This window comes from Rhinopithecus roxellana, chromosome 2 (assembly GCF_007565055.1).
Source record: "Rhinopithecus roxellana isolate Shanxi Qingling chromosome 2, ASM756505v1, whole genome shotgun sequence".
NCBI classification, from domain to species: Eukaryota; Metazoa; Chordata; class Mammalia; order Primates; family Cercopithecidae; genus Rhinopithecus; species Rhinopithecus roxellana.
The window spans coordinates 22,355,445-22,372,514 of NC_044550.1; the positions used below are offsets into that span (position 1 = coordinate 22,355,445).

The window sequence follows — 17,070 nt, forward strand, 5'->3', positions numbered from 1 at the left end:
TCATTTCTCTTTCCAAGAAGTCCCAAAATCAGAATGAAAATATTAAAATGTTCTAAACTCCTTTAGGAATAAGAACTTGGTTCAGCTGTTTTCATTTCTTATGTTTTAGAAATGTTTCACAACAGTGATATTGTAGGCACTTTTAGGTATGAATGAATATCAGTTGATAACATGTGCAAAGATTAATATAGTTTCCTCCCCTAATATTTTCAGATTTTACATGGGGTGTCATATATTTTCATAAATATCTTTAAAACATTATAGCTTATGCCAACTGTTAAAAGAAGTACAAAATGACTATGAAATTATATAAGCAGTGGGAAATTTATTTTGGCTCTGGGAATGACAAAGACAGTATTTAAACTGGGCCTTGTGGTAAATAGATGATGACAAAAGATTATAAGGCTGCAAAAATTGGTCTTTGTATGTTAGTACTGCCAGGATATGTTGACTAAACTTAAATTCTGAATTTCGTAGAGGGGCGTTGAATGTTCTTGCACATAAAATGTATATGTTAAAATTGGCATCTCTGGGTAGCTGCTTAGGCCAAGTATAGGAGTTCGACTGGAATTTGGAGAGAAGGAAATCTGTTAGAAGCCTATAGTGGTTGTCCAGGCAACAAATGGTGACGGCCTGAGTTTGAACATTGTCATTTAAAGATGGAATGAAGGATTATGGTATTAAAAATTATTGTGGATAAAATAAGAGGAATTTGTAATAGATTGCATAATGCAGAAAATGAGAGCTAGGGAAGTGCTGAAGATGCTTTGGAGAGTTAGAAATTGGTTGGAAAGATGAAAAAACATGGTTTCTCTCATTTAGGAAGAAACTAACAAACTAATAATCTGTATAAGACCCCTGTTTTGCCCGTTCTCTTTGGCTCAAGATAAGTATAATTTAATATTTTATGTATTTCTAAGATTCTCTAAAAATTAAAGATATACTTCACAATAAGTGATATGCTTATGTACAAGGTTAGACTTTATCATCCATTTACTTCAGGGGTATTGATTGAGACATTATAGGAATTGGAGATACAGTGGAGAGTAAAACAAATATGATATCTGTAAAGCCAAGGAATCTAGTAGAGAACACATACATTATTTAAAAAAAAATTCATTCAGGCTGGGCATGGTGGCTCACACCTGTAATCCCAGCACTTTGGGAGGCCAAGGTGGGAGGATCACAAGAGCCCAGGAGTTCGAGTCCAGCCTGGCCAACATGGCGAAACTCTGTCTCCACTAAAAATACAAAAATTAGCTGGGCGTGGTGGTGAGCGCCTGTAATCCCTCTGCCACTCAGGAGGCTGAGATAAGAAGATCGCTTGAGCCGGGGAGTTTGAGGCTGTAGTGAGCTGTGATTGCGCAACTTCACTCCAGCCTGGGTGACACAGTGAGACCGTCTCAAAAAACAAAAAACAAAAAATACATAATCTAAATAAACGTAAAACTGTACCTTTGACATAAAAAGTGAGAAAGGAATTTGAAAATTCCTAACCAGAATGTGAAGACACCATATTTTAAACAAAAAAGCATAGCAGATACTTTGTGAATCATTTATATTGCTACTATATTACATGACTAATACAACTGACTATTAAAGGCCATTATCAAATAATATTAAATTGTGTAAGTAACATTCCCATCATTACAGTGCCATCTACTGGTATATATGTGGTGGCTTCCCAAATGCCAGTTCAGGATTTCTAACAGAGTGGATGTTATGTGCTCTTACCACAAAAACGATAACTGAGGTAATGCATTTGTTAATTGGCTAGATTCAGCCGTTCCACAATGTATATATATCTTAAAACATCATGTTGTACACAATAAAAACATATAATGTTGTCTGTACATTAAAAATTTATTTTAAAAGGTTGAAGATATTCTTAATTTAAAATGCAATTGTGGCTCTTCTGTAAAAAAATAAGAAAGATTATGTCTAGTGTAGGGTATTTGTTTAAACACTGTAGCTATTCTAACATGTGCTTTAACATGGATTAATTCCTGAGGGCATTACGCCAAGTGAAATAAGCTAGTCACAAAAAGACATGTACTGTACAATTCCAATTATTTGAGGTATCTGGAGTGGCCAAATTCATAGGAAAAGAAAAGAGAATGGTGGTTTCCAGGGGATGTGGGAGAGGAAATGAGAAGTTGTTTAATGGACACAGAGTTTCAGTTTCGCAAGATGAAAAAATCCTGGAGATTGGTTGTATAGCAATGTGTGAATGCACTTAACACTACTGAACTTAGAAATGGTTGAGATGTTAAGTTTTCTGTTGTGCTTTTTCACCTTGATAAAAAAGAACTATAGTTATGTTAAACATTCCCTTGCTGTACTTAAGGCTTTAATTTGGGACAAAGGGCCGGAGACTAAAATGAATCTTAATGACCCTGATCAACAGTGATAAGTGGAGGTGCTTTGTAACCACAAGTTATTTGAATTTGCCACCAGTAGGGGAAGACATTCATTCGCATCTGTCAAATCCATTGCTCGTTTACAAAAAGAGTGGCCTGTGGGAATGTAAGCAGCCTTGATTAAAACATCAATTTGAGCCTCCTTATCTTTAGTGTCTAACCACCTGGGATAGTACGTTAAAACATTCCCTTGCATATTTAATACTTGCATGCCTTCTCAGAGCAGTTCCAGTGGCACAGAGAGGTAGGTTTGGTGGAGGTGGGCTCAGAAGGATTCCCACTTACGGTCAGTAGGAGGAATGAAAATGGAGGCAGCACATAATAAATGACTCTTTCAAAAACTTGGCTAAAAAGGGAAGGAAAGAGACAAAGAGGAGCTAGAGGGGTCACAGGGATGAAGAAATGAAGATGGGAGACAGGATATTAGTAGACAGGGAACAAAGCTAGTGGAATGAAGAGAGGGAAGATGTTAGAGAAAGGGGTGGTTGTTGATGGATCCAGGCCCTAGAGAAAGCAGGAAGGGTGACATCAGGGACACAGGTCAATATTAAATAAGGAGAGAGGGATAAGAAGGTGGGGGACTAATGGAGGCAAATGTGTTGGTGAAGATGGGAATGTGGGGAGACTCTCATACAATTACCTCAAATTTTGAAAAATCCTTACAACAACCTGTGAATTTGATCTACGGCTTATCACTGCTGCTCAAAAGAGTAGGAACCTAAGGCAAAGAGTGGTAAGATATGTTACTCGACTTTAGTCTATATATAGTGACAGATGTACTAAACAAGAAAAATTCCACCTTTGCCTCCTTCATGGTGCTAGGAAGACAATCAGTCCACATTCTCCCACTGTGCAAATGTTGGGTGATAGTGGGCATTGCTGGGACCTCATGCCACTATGCTCCCATTCTAAGGTGACACTCCCTCCTCATGTGGGCTCTCCTTGAGGCAGGTGTGTAAGTCGGTGGCTTGCTTATAACTTGCTGAGTAGCTAAATAGTTGATTTAGTGTAGGAATGTTGTGTAAATTTCAAGCCTGGTCCTTTCGTAAATAGTCATTGCAAAAACAAAGAAGGTGTATTTAACACATTTGAATTGTTTCCAGGTCACCCATTTGCTATAGCTGTGTTTGAGGATTATGTGTGGTTCTCAGATTGGGCTATGCCTTCAGTAATAAGAGTAAACAAGAAGACTGGCAAAGATAGAGTACGTCTCCAAGGCAGCATGCTGAAGCCCTCCTCACTGGTTGTGGTTCATCCACTGGCAAAACCAGGTACATACTGGAGATGTTACACAGTCTTTCCTTGGCTGGAATCTGCAACTTTTTTAATTGTTGATGTCACGCAGTTGGGGTGGGGATGGAGGGGATTTTGTAATTTTCACTAACTGTGTAGGTGTCAAGATTTTCTAAGATTTAGGTTTGTTTAAGACAATCTGGTAGTTTGATAATTGGGGCTTTATCCCTCCAATTTCATTTCTTTTCTTGAGCAACTTTTACTTACCTGCTACATTTCAAAGAGCCTTGGGTTAAGGCAGGCAATTTAGACAACGGCAGTGGAAGCTTCTGTCGAAACTTGGACCTTTCTGTACCCCTGAGGAGTGAGCAAATGGAGAAAGCATTTCACATTTTATAGTAGCTCTTCTTTCTGAATTGCTCTTCATCGGTTTGATGAGATGATGAGTTAGGAAATAAGAATCACATTTGACTAAAGAGCTTCTTGAACAAAAGTACTGGCTCTACTCAGTACTAATAAGGTTCTGGGCTTATCTTAGAATCCTTGGCTCCTTGGGGGAACTCTTCTGAAATAGCTGTTGATATACCCTCTGTTTAGATACACCCTCTATTTAGATACACTGCGTTTCTCTCCCTTAAATCTGTAGCTCCCTAAAAGCAAGCTGTAGACTTGCATTAATGGCATCCTTTTCATCTTCAAACCCACCTGCGAATTTGCCTCTTTTCTCTACTAGGAGCAGATCCCTGCTTATATCAAAACGGAGGCTGTGAACATATTTGCAAAGAGAGGCTTGGAACTGCTTGGTGTTTGTGTCGTGAAGGTTTTATGAAAGCCTCAGATGGGAAAACGTGTCTGGCTCTGGATGGTCATCAGCTGTTGGCAGGTAATATAATAAACTGTGTAGCAAATTACCTAACCTTGGCTCAGAAATACAGCTGTACATCGATCCCTATGCTTTTGCTGATTTTGAATATTTTGGATGTTAAAAGCTCTCCTGTTTTTAGGAATGCTAAGAATTTGTTTATTTGTTCTCTTCTGCTGAGTTTTGAGTTCCTTATTACAGGCAAAATCTAATTGACCTCTAATGGTAAAAGTCTTAAGCTCCAGGCCCTCCACCTCCCCATTTATAGTGGAGTGAGTCCCAGGTTTGAAAATAAATGTCAAAATGTTATCACCTCACAAAAATGTTCAGAGATATTTTTAGAAGTTTTATGTCCTCAATTTTAGAGGTAGTAGTATATGATCTCTTATCACATGACAAGTCTTAATAAGAAAATCAAAGTCCTTTATAAAAAAGAACTTTAGGGTGTCAAATAAATGTGGGAAATCCAGCCTGAGAAGATGTACTTTTTTACAAACTAGATATGACTTTGAGGAAGAGGAAGAGTAAACCAAGTGTGAGGTATAACCAGTAGTACTGGTTTGTCTCCCTTGAATGTGCACCCAAACAATCTGGGCATCTGTGGATTCACCCCTTGATATCTTTCCACCAGAAATATACCAAAGATCATTTATATTTTATTAAATTTTTTAAAAATTTATATTTAATCCGGTAGGCATGGTGTAAATGTAAGTAAAGTGACAGACTGACGAAAAATAAACGAATCTAGCCATGGACCAGAACTGGATACTTTGGATTTTCAGAACTTTCTATTAATCGTTGCCTTAGATCAACAGTTTTCAAACCTCTTGGTTTCAGGACCCCTTTACACTCTTAAAAATTATTGAGAAACTCAAAGAGTTTTTATGTGTATCTATCAATATTTATGATATGAAAATTTACAACATGATTTGAGAAATATCTATTGATGTTACAATAAATTTATTATCTATTAATATACATTTTATAAAAATAACTGAAGTAAGTATATTTTTCAAAGCAAAAAATATGTAGTGAGAAGAGCGACATTCTTTTACTTTGATATCTTGAATGTCTGTCTTAGTAGAGCACAGCTGGATTCTCATATCTACATCTATGTTAAATCTGTTATCATGTGTTGTCTTGCTTGAAATCTGTGAACAAAATCTGGCCTCACGCAGACATAGAGTTGGAAGAGGGCTATTATAATAGACCTTTTAGGTGCCTTTTTGGATATTATTCTTTTGATACTATGCTTAAACTGGACAGACAGTAGCTTCCTAAAGCTTAGTTGCAATTTGGTATCTGACATTGGCAACAATTATTGCCAGCTGTGTTCCTTGAGGTGCTAGGCTCATTTCATTCATTTTTGAGGAAAAGTGAATGTTTGCTATATACCCAAGTCTTAAAAGCACAGTTTTCCTGTGCTATTAAGCCATTTTTTTCAAGTAAAATAACGTGCAATGAAAAAAAGAGGCTAGTTTCAGCTCACAGTTCAAAAATTACTTATGTTTTCCCTCTAGTTAACCATCATAACTTTAGTATGCATTGAAATAATTTATATGTATCTCTTATTTTATTACATAGAGTGTTAAAAAGCTGTGTAGTCAATGGTCAAGTGTTTTAAAAATTAATAATTCTTATTGATTCACAGCAACCCTCTTGTGAAACTGGATTTTATTTTTATTTTTTGAGACAGGGTCTCCCTCTGTTGCCAAGGCTGGCGTACAGTGGCATGATCATGGCTCACTGCAGCCTTGGCCCCATCCGGGCTCAAGTAGCTGGGACCCCACCTTAGCTTCCTAGTAGCTGGGACCATAGGCATGCACAACCATGCCTGGCTAATTTGTTTTTATTTTTATTTAATTTATTTAAATTATTAATTTATTAATTAATTATTTAAATTATTTATTTATTTTTATTTTTATTTTTTGTAGAGACAAGGTCATGCTCTGTTGCCCAGGCTGGTCTTGAACTTCTGGCCTCAAGTGGTCTTCCCACCTCGGCCTCCCAAAGTGCTGGGATTACAGGTGTAAGCTACCCTGCCCAGCCAATTCTTTTTTATTTTTATTTTTTGAGACAGGGTCTTGCTTTGTCACCCAGGCTGGAGTACAGTGGCATGATCTCAGCTCACTGCAACCTCTGCCTCTAGGGTTCAAGAGATTCTCCTGCCTCAGCCTCCCCAGTAGCCGGGAACACAGGCATGTGCCATCATGCCCAGCTAATTTTTGTATTTTTAGTAGAGACAGGGTTTCTTTCTTTCTTTTTTTTTTTTGAGACGGAGTCTCGCTCTGTCGCCCAGGCTGGAGTGCAGTGACCGGATCTCAGCTCACTACAAGCTCCGCTTCCCGGGTTTATGCCATTCTCCTGCCTCAGCCTCCCGAGTAGCTGGGACTACAGGTGCCCGCCACCTCGCCCAGCTAGTTTTTTTTGTATTTTTTAGTAGAGACGGGGTTTCACTGCGTTAGCCAGGATGGTCTCGATCTCCTGACCTCGTGATCCGCCTGTCTCGGCCTCCCAAAGTGCTGGGATTACAGGGTTGAGCCACCACGCCCAGCCATGAGACAGGGTTTCACCATGTTGGCCAGGCTGGTCTCAAACTCTTGGCCTCATGTGATCCACCCGCCTTGGCCTCCCAAAGTGCTGGGATTACAGGCATGAACTACCATGCCCAGCCTTTTTTCTTTTCTTTTCTCTTTTCTTTTCTTTTCTCTCTCTCTCTTTCCTTCCTTCCTTCTTTCTTTCTTTCTTTCTCTTTTTTAAAATATAAGTGTGTGGCAGTGAAGAGCTCAGCTACTGGTAGATTTTGCTGTCATTTCCTTTTTTCATACTAAGACACCAGCTGTTACCCACATTCCTTTTGCCATATCAGTACAAATGTGAACATGGTGGAAAAAGGCAATTAACTTTATAGTATTATTATGAAAAGAATTATGACTTTAGGGATGCTCTGAAGGATGATCCAAGGGTTCTGTGGATCACAGTTTAGAAAACTGCTGTCTTACAGAATCCATTTCTTCCATTCTGAGAGTGGGGAGTGCATGAATCTTATGCCTGTATTAAATCATGACGTTTTTATGTCCTTTCATGTTATAAGATGTAGGTAAAATCAGGCTAAAATAAGCATGAAAGCAGCATAAAGGAGAAAGAATGTGTATGGAAGACAAGTTGGGGAGATCATCTATTTTGTCCTTAATAACGGTGGGCTGTGATTATGAGCTGATTAAGGGTCTAAGGATTTTGGTATTTTACTCTTGTTTTTTGCCAGTATCTGAAAGAGTCCTATCTTTCTTCCCTACTGGTTCCTTATCCCCTAAATCATTAAGTGCTCAGTGAAAATGAGAGGGTGTGGGATAGCAGGGTGAGGTTTACTAAGTTACCAAGACCCTGACAGTGTTTCTGAATCCTCTTACTGTAAGAATGAGTCTGAACTCACAACCAATGAATAGTCATGAACATAAATGAAATCAAACCTTCTTTTGAAACAGAAAAGCTAAATTTAATTGCATCTATTGACCTTCAATAGGTGGTGAAGTTGATCTAAAGAACCAGGTAACACCATTGGACACCTTATCGAAGACTAGAGTGTCAGAAGATAACATTACAGAATCTCAACACATGCTAGTGGCTGAAATCATGGTGTCAGGTATGAATAACCAGTTCTCCAATATAGCTTTGGTTCCAACAGTTTTCATTCTACCAATGAGAAATTTTGAATTACCTTTCTAACTTAATATTGGCTAAGTTCTACACAAGGCTAATGAAGCAAACCTTGGACTCCCTAAGTCTGTGTCTTCTGAATGATGTGCCTGAGAAAGATGGCTGCATGTTAGTGTGCACATAAACAGGACACCTTCAGAGCCTTTGGATGAGAGTCTTTGTTCTGTGAAGAAACAAAGTAACTTGGAAACAAAAGTAAAACATGGGACAACGTATTTGAATGTATTTCCATCCACCCCTGATATTTTTGGTATTTGGTCCACCTTGCTGTTTTCCCATTAGCTTGAAAAGTTGATAGTAATTGATAAGCCAAAATAGGTTGAGCACTTCAATTGCTACAGAAAGTCCACAAACAGCAAATGTTGGAATCCTTTTCTTCTGTGTTGCACATTTGTCACTAAAATGCCAAATCATGTGTTCAGTATGTAACAACTTCAGGGAACCTAAGTCTTTCTTGTTCCATATTCACTCAGGAGGTCAGTGGTTTTCCAGCTGGGTTCAGCTTAGCCATAGAGCTTCTGCAAACCCCATCCTTTCACTTTAGGTCACTGCCCTTCAAGCAGTGCAATTTAACTTTGAAACATTTTATTTGTTTGTGTTAGTAAGTAACACTTTATTTTAACAAGATGTATGTGGCAAAAAAAAAAAAAAAAAAAAAAAAATTTCAAAACTGCACATTAGGACATTTAAGGAGATGCTTTACCCAACTTTTGTGGTCTGCAAACTACTTTGTTGATGTACATGGCTCTGGGTACTTCTTACCTCACCTTATCAGTGTGATTTTTTTTATAAGATATAAATAAGGAGGTTCATAATTTTAATAATAACAATAACTAACATTTGCAGAGAATGTTAGATTATATATTTTGTCATCCCTCTGTGTCCATAGGGGATTGATTCCAGGATCCCCGAGTATATCAAAATCTGCACATATGCAAGTCACAGTCACCCATGGAACCCAGGTATTCAAAACATCAGGCATCCGTGTAGGCAGGTTTCACATCTCACCAGTAATACTGATCTGTGTTCAGTTGAAAAAAATCCAGATATAAGTGGACCTGTGCAGTTCGAACCCATATTATTCAAGGGTCAACTGTAATCTCTAATTTCCTCATTACAAATCAGTTCACAGATGTGAAAGCTGAGAGACTAAGATCTATTAAGTTAGTGATTTGACCAAAGATTTTTGAAAATTATGACCAAATAATTAATTCATGTGAAAATAAGACGTTCTGGAAAACTTTGTTAACATTAGGAATATTGTGTGTTCAGCAACTTATTTGGCGTACACTGTGCTAAGTGCTGGGGATACCAAGATGCGCTAAATATCATTCCATCCTCAAGGCCACGGTTTGTTGTGGAGACAACCAGCATGATAGAATAAAATACTTTAAACCAATGTTAGGGATATAGAGAACCTTTGCAAAGTCACCAGGAATCCCTAAAGGTTCATAGAGCGTATTTTGAAAGACTAATGGTTACGGGACTGAAAGACTAAATGACAGATGGGTGGGAATGGGGGAGTGATTAAGTGATCAAGGATTTGTGAATTTGGCTTAATACCTGGAGCCTAGTGCAGAATAGAGGGGACTGATTGTCCTGGTGAAAAATCCCTCATCTTTCCGTACCTGGATTGTGTTCTGTGTTGTACTAGCTTGTGAAGCCTTACTTACACCTAAGTCAGGCTCGGGGGTCTAATTTCTGTTTCAGAGTGAGATTTCACATCAACAAAGTGTCTATGGCTAAAAGACAATGTGAAAACCCCACATTAGGATTTTAGAGTATAATCTAAAATTCTTCACGTGGCTTGTTGGGCCCTGTATGAAACAACCTTTAGACACCTCCCCAGACTCAACAAGCGCTCACCAGCCCTTTTACCCTTGACTTTCTGTGGCCTGCTTCCCTCACCCTGGCCTTGTTCCTAACAGACACGGACACGTGCGCTAGTTGTTTTCTCAGCCCATGGTGTGCTTCTTAGCCCTTCAAAGTCCTGTGTGTCCTTCCGCCCGCTGGCTCACAAAGCCTTTCCTAGTTCCTGACTGGGCGGCGGCTGCCTATTGCAGCTCTCTTGGAACCTCAGTTCTGCCCCTTGGTCATACTCATTACACTTGTACTTCAATAATTATGCAAAACAGCACACGGCAGAGCCCTTGTCAATAGCAGAGCCCTATTCTTCACCACCATATTTTTGGCTCTCAGGAAGGCCCAATATATAGTAGGTACTTTTGAATGAATTATATTAGTTTTTTTTGTTTTGTTTTGTTTTGTTTTGTTTTGTTTTGTTTTGTTTTTAAAAAGACGGGAGTCTCGCTCTGTCGCCCGGGCTGGAGTGCAGTGCCGCGATCTCGGCTCACTGCAAGCTCCGCCTCCCGGGTTCACGCCATTCTCCTGCCTCAGCCTCCCGAGTAGCTGGACTACAGGCGCCCGCCACCTCGCCCGGCTAATTTTTTGTATTTTTAGTAGAGACGGGGTTTCACCGTGTTAGCCAGGATATTCTCCATCTCCTGACCTCGTGATCTGCCGGATGGTCTCGATCTCCTGACCTTGTGGTCCGCCAGCCTCGGCCTCCCAAAGTGCTGGGATTACAGGCGTGAGCCACTGCGCCCGGCCGAATTATATTAGTTTTATTAACAGGACCTGGAGTCTCTTCTAGTGTGACAAAGGTTAATTCTTATTTAAATTATCACAGTATCTTTCTTTGTCATCCTTATTTAAATATGTATCAAAGAGCGTTTGATCAAATATTTGATCAAATATCTTGATCAAAGGGTTTTTTTTTTAAGGTCACTTTTTATTCTAGTCCTTAGAACCATCATGAAAAATAGACCTGGCAGAAATTGTCACTGCTGTTCTAGAGAGGAGGAATGTGAGCACAGGTATTTATTTCTTCCAGAGCTCCTTTGTGGCAACAGCAACAGCAACTTTGGCTGTAGCCCATCTCTCCAACAACTGCATAACTATTGCTTTTCATTACGCACAGCTGCCTTGGGTTTTCATGTTACCAAATAAATCCTGAATCCTATTCTAATTTAAGATAATTTTGCAAGTGATTTAAAATGTCTTGGGTAGTAATCGGATACTGTCCACTTTACACTCTGAGCAGCCTTGTGATTTGGGAGCTAGTCTTCCAAATAAATGCTGAATTAAATGGATAATTGATTTGGTCTGAACTTATCCGTCTCTAAGAGTCATGAGTGACAGGAGATGACCAAGCAAGCATGAAAGGCATCTGCTCCCACAAGAGAAATCTCGCTCAAGTAGCTAAGCAAATCAAATGCAATTACCCAATGCCTGCATTCACATGCCACCTGAATCCTACTTAGATCATTTGACTTTCTTTAATTTATCAGCAAGTTTGGAGGGCTTTTTAAAAAATCTCTTCTGTACTCAGATGAGCAAGCTTACCAATGAATAGACAGATGATAATTTATATCCTACTGTGGTATGTCAGATTCCCCTGACTCCAAAAAGGTAGGGTGGGGTGACATTTGGAGAATGATTACATACGTAAGTAAAGCAAAGAAAAAAAAACTTGCTCATGTTTATAGCTCAACAGGTAACTGTGTCCCCCGGGGCACTTGCATTTCAATGGAGTATGAAATGAAATGATCCATTTACTGCACTTAACTTGTATGGTTCATGACTTTGTAAAAGTGCCTTGAGGTGTGCAAGTCACTACATAAATCTTGATAATAAACACACATTGTGACATACATATTCTATTATATATGACATTAGTAAATTGGCAGTAAATGTTTTCATGATTGAATTTCTTTGCCATGTTGGTGCATAGATCTACTTGCTAATTATTAGTCTGTGTGTCTTTGGGGAATAAGAATAGATTGACTCCTTTTGTTGTCCAAATGGTTGGGAAGTTTTAAAATAAGCAACAGACCTTTCAAAGTTGAGTCTATTTGCTTCTAGCAATTTTATAATTTACATTTGCAAATGCTTTTAAAAATTATAAATAAGTTCATATAGGGTTCCTTGAACATCAGATAGTGCTTTAAGACTAAAGTCCTTTGAGAGCACATAAACAGAAACATGGCTATGGGACTATGCATCTCATTGGTGTTGTTGTTGTTGTTGTTTTTGACAGTGTCTCACTTTGTCACCCAGGCTGGAGAGAAGTGGCACCATCTTGGCTCACTGCAGCCTCAATCTCCTGATCCTCCTACCTCAGCCTCCAAGTAGCTGGGACTATAGGCACACACCACTATGTTTTTAGTAGAGACAGGGTTTCGCCATATTGCCCAGACTGGTCTCAAACTCCTGGGCTCGAGCAATCCACCCTTGGCCTCCCAAAGTGCTGGGATTACAAGCATGAACTGCTGCACCCAGCCAGCTATAGATCTTTTAAAGTAGATATAGTTTATAGGTCAACTAAGTGTTTCTATTTGGAGATTAACCTGTCCCAGAACTTTGGAAAGGAAATGGTGGACTGTTCTGCAGAACCAGAACATTAAAGTCCATTTTCTTCTCTGTCTGGAAATAACTGCATGGGATTCTTGCTATTTGCAGATCAATATGACTGTGCTCCTGTGGGATGCAGCACATATGCTCGGTGTGTTTCAGAGGGAGACGATGCCACGTGTCAGTGTTTGAAAGGATTTGCTGGGGATGGAAAACTATGTTCTGGTAAGAGCAAAGGGCAAATACACGTATTTGGACAATAGTGAACCAGAAACATTCTTTCTGCTCTTTCTGACTCAAAAGCTCCAGGAGGATTTATGTAATCAGCAGGTTTGAAAAAGTTATTTGATGTTAGCTAAAAAAAATAAATTGATGACATGCCTAGAAAATGAGACCTATAAACATATTTATACAAATGTAAACATACGACATTGAGTTTATAGTACAATTTCATGATTATGCAATATATGCAGTTGACATTAAGGGGAAGAATTTATAATTAGCTTCAGAAGCATGAATTTGAGTTCAAGTCAAGTTTATGACTTCACCAATTCCAATGAAAGCACAACTGTTGTTTTTGCCCCGGAAGCTTAGGTCATAAGTTTTAATCAAATGAATAGATTAATGGATAGGTTCCTCTTTCATATTAATAGCCTCAAAATTAAAATTTAATGACTGCTGGAAAGATCTCAGCCCTTATGGTCTGAAACTCTGGCAGAAAGTGATTTGTTTACATATTTGCCTAATCAGATAGGTGGGAACTCTGTAAAGACTGATTCATTAGTAACTTGTGAACTTTATGTCTAAGATGCAGGGCATGCATGATGTTGGCAAACAGCACCTGTAAAGGACTGAATAAGAATTGAATATACGATTATGCTTATTCTTTCCAACTAGTCCTATTTATATCAGGATTGCCTAAATATTGCACTAGTTCCTAATTTTGCCCACAGATATAGATGAATGTGAGATGGGTGTCCCAGTGTGCCCCCCTGCCTCCTCCAAGTGCATCAACACCGAAGGTGGCTATGTCTGCCAGTGCTCAGAAGGCTACCAAGGAGATGGGATTCACTGTCTTGGTAAGAGGACGCATGTGCCGAGGGAGGAGGGCAGAGGCAGGCCTCAGAAATCAGGAAACAGTGTGGGTGCAGTGAGCAGAGAGAAGACAGGATATAATTGGGGTGACACACATGTCAAGATTTAAAGAGTTGTGCGACTGCTCAAACTGACATATTTCCATTCTTGGTGAACAGTCAAGTTTGTGCCCTTGTGTTATGACTGCTCTGGTCAGCTTCAAGCCCCTTTGGAGGCTGCTTACTCCTCTGCCTTTCTAATTCTTTCTGGGGTTTGAGTGACACCAGTGTCTCATCAATACTTCCCACCTTGAGCCATCATGTGGGGAGATGGACAGCATTTATTTGTCAGTGAATTTGGCAAGAGAAATGTGGTGAACTGCAGAGGTGATGACAGTTTGTTGGAAGTCACTGCTGTGTGCGTAAAGAAAAGGAGGTGTGGCTTGTCAAAGGGCTCCTCTCGTGTTTCTTGGTAAGTTTAATAGATGGGAGAGTCAAGCCACTGACATTGAGATACAAGTAAAGAATGATTCAACCCTCTTTCGTAATCCCTGTCCTCTGGCAAGGTCTGGGTGTGGCACGTTGGATTGGGAGTTCGCGTCTTGGATGTCTCGTACCTTTCTTTCCAGGTGTCAGTAGCATCACATCATGTACAAGTGAAAACCTGCCTGAAGCCATCTGAGGCACGGGGAAGTGATTATCTCAAGTTTTACAGCGCTTTAAAACTTGTCTTTCAGTATTTTCTTTCCCTCTTTCTGAAAACATAAGAAACTGATAAGAAACTTAAATGATACTGCTTTCTCCCACTTGTTAAGGTTAAAGATGAAATATCAGTCATAACTATCAATCTTTTGAATCTGGTTGATTTAAATCAGACCTTTATAGGATTAGTTTTGTGGAATCCACAGACATCTGTAAACACTCTTTTAAGCACATATTTGGCTGTCAGTCAGGAAAATGTCACTGCTCTAATTAAGCAGGCCCATAGGTAATTTAGACAAGCAGACTTCATATTTAATTTCCTTTGAAGAGAAAGGAAGGTATCTCTTCTTGGATGTTTAAACTCGTTAGGCTCTGGTTTCTCACACTGTTACTAACTCATCTCCTTCCAGTAGCAAGCATGCAATAGGGTGTGCTCGCCCTGCCTGTGTGGTTGGCATGGAGTCCTCAGACTCCATGGAAGCGGTGGGCTTGCTCCTCTGTTCTCTCTCCCCCAGCTCGCTCTCACTCTCTCTTCTCACCCCATATATATATGTAGTTATAATAGTTTGAACCTTGTCTGGCATATAAAAAGTGCTATGTAAAAAAAAGTGTTATCCTTCTTATTATTAAGAGTAGTTGAGTTTATTGGTCAAGCATACATCTTTTTCTTTGCTTTGGAAAAGCTCTCTCTCTCAAGGTGATAGTTTATTGAAAGTATAACAGAAACTCAAAAGAGTTGGTTTGGGCCATCCAGGATAGCAATTCAATGTGTTAGATATTTAATTGGCCCCTAGTAAGAGTAAGGCCACAGTACTAGAAACCATGAGAAATATCAGGATGAGAAAGGTAGTCTTTGATTGTAAGGAAAATGTGACCTAAAAGAAATATAGCTGTGATCAGTGATGAAGAAGGATGCACATCATAAGCGAAGTAAAAACCACAATGAAGGCCAGGCGCAGTGGCTCACGCCTGTAATTCCAGCACTTTGGGAGGCCGAGGCAGGCGAATCACAAGGTCAGGAGATGGAGACCATCCTGGCTAACTCTGTGAAACCCCGTCTCTACTAAAAATACAAAAAATTAGCCAGGCATGGTGGCGGGTGCCTGTAGTCCCAGCTACTCGGGAGGCTGAGGCAGGAGAATGGTGTGAACCTGGGAGGCGGAGCGTGCAGTGAGCCGAGATCGCACCACTGCACTCCAGCCTGGGTGACAGAGCAAGACTCCATCTCAAATAAAAAAAAAAAAAACCCACAATGAAAGTTCAGAACTTGGAGAAATATCTGTTTGAGGTATTGGGAAAGATTTCGGGGAGGAAGTGTCATTTTGGAAGGAGCATGGGGGATAAGTAATTTCATTTGCAGAAATGTGAAGGGACGGGAAGAGTCCAGACATGAACAGATCACATGACTGCCATTAAGGATAGAGAGTAGCCTAGTTGAGCACTAAGTTTAGTTTATATGAGGGGAAGAACAGAAACTAAGGCCGATAAGGTAGTGTATCCTGTAACAAAATATACTAGATTGGATGGCTTAAGCAACAGAAATGTATCCTGTCATGGTTCTGGAGGCTGGAAGTCCCAGATCAAGGTGCTGGCTGATTTGGTTTTAGATGAAGGATCTCTTCCTGGCTTTCAAATGGCCACCTGCTCACTGTGTTCTCACATGGCCTTTCCTCTTTGATGTGCAGAGAGAGAGAGAGAGAGAGAGAGAGAGAGAGAGACAGAGAGTGAGAGAACGCTCTAGTTTCTCTTCCTCTTTTGTTTTCTCTTCCTCTTCTTTTAAGGACACCAATCTTATTGGATTAGGACCCCATCCTTAGGATCCCATGTAATCTTACTTTCCTCTTGATAGATGCTTTCTTTAAATACAGTCACTTTGGGAGTTGGGGCTCAACATATGAATTGGAGGGGCAGGGACACATTTCAGCCTGTAACAGATGGGTTGGGTTACTTCTGTGGAAGACTAAAATCTGAGGGTTAGTTACTGAGGTTTCACTTCTCCAGTGAAACTGGCAGAGGGTCAGTCAGTCAGTGTTGTCCCAAAGTTTCTACTAACCACATTACAACTGTAAAATGAAACAGGTGAAATGAATTTTTGCAATAATATTTTATGTATTCAAATATATCCAAAATATTAACATTTTAATATATAATCAGTATAAAAATTATTGAGATACTTAATATTCTTTTTTATTTTGGTACTAAGTCTTCAAACTCTAATGTGTGTTTTCTACTTACAGCACATCTCAATATGAACTACATGCATTTCGGGTACTCAATACTCTCATATGGCAGTGGCTAGCAAGTTGGACAGCAAAGTTCTAGGCAACAGAGAGCCACTGGCAACATTTGAGTAAAGTGGTGCAATGATGGGTTTATCATCATTGTGCTGGAGGGAGAATAATGTGGCACTGGTGTTTAGGCATGGCGTGGAGGAAACATGGGATCTGGGAATGAGTAAGGCTGTTCTTGCAGTAATGTAAAATTGAGAGGAAGAGAGGCCCTAAATGTTAGGGTGGCAGTAACTGAGAAAGAAAAAATGGTGGCTAGTTGGGAAAGAAAGGATGGTTTTTCTGATATAGTTTATACTTACATAAAAAAGCAAAACTGTTGTATTTGATATAATATGTATGCCAATGACAGGATGTCTATT

At 39.5% G+C, this 17,070-nt stretch overlaps 1 protein-coding gene across 14 annotated transcripts in view; it reads left to right on the forward strand.

The window, feature by feature from the left end:
* Positions 1-17,070, forward strand: part of EGF (epidermal growth factor) — a 101,187-nt gene that overhangs the window by 65,008 nt on the left and 19,109 nt on the right. For 13 of the 14 annotated variants that reach the window (XM_010389070.1, XM_010389074.1, XM_010389073.1 and 10 more), the window contains 5 exons: positions 3,524-3,691; positions 4,387-4,536; positions 8,039-8,158; positions 12,754-12,870; positions 13,599-13,724. In XM_010389070.1, coding sequence (XP_010387372.1) covers positions 3,524-3,691; positions 4,387-4,536; positions 8,039-8,158; positions 12,754-12,870; positions 13,599-13,724 — 681 coding nt within the window. The remainder of the gene's footprint in view (positions 1-3,523; positions 3,692-4,386; positions 4,537-8,038; positions 8,159-12,753; positions 12,871-13,598; positions 13,725-17,070) is intronic. The other variant, XM_030925507.1, reaches the window with a different exon arrangement.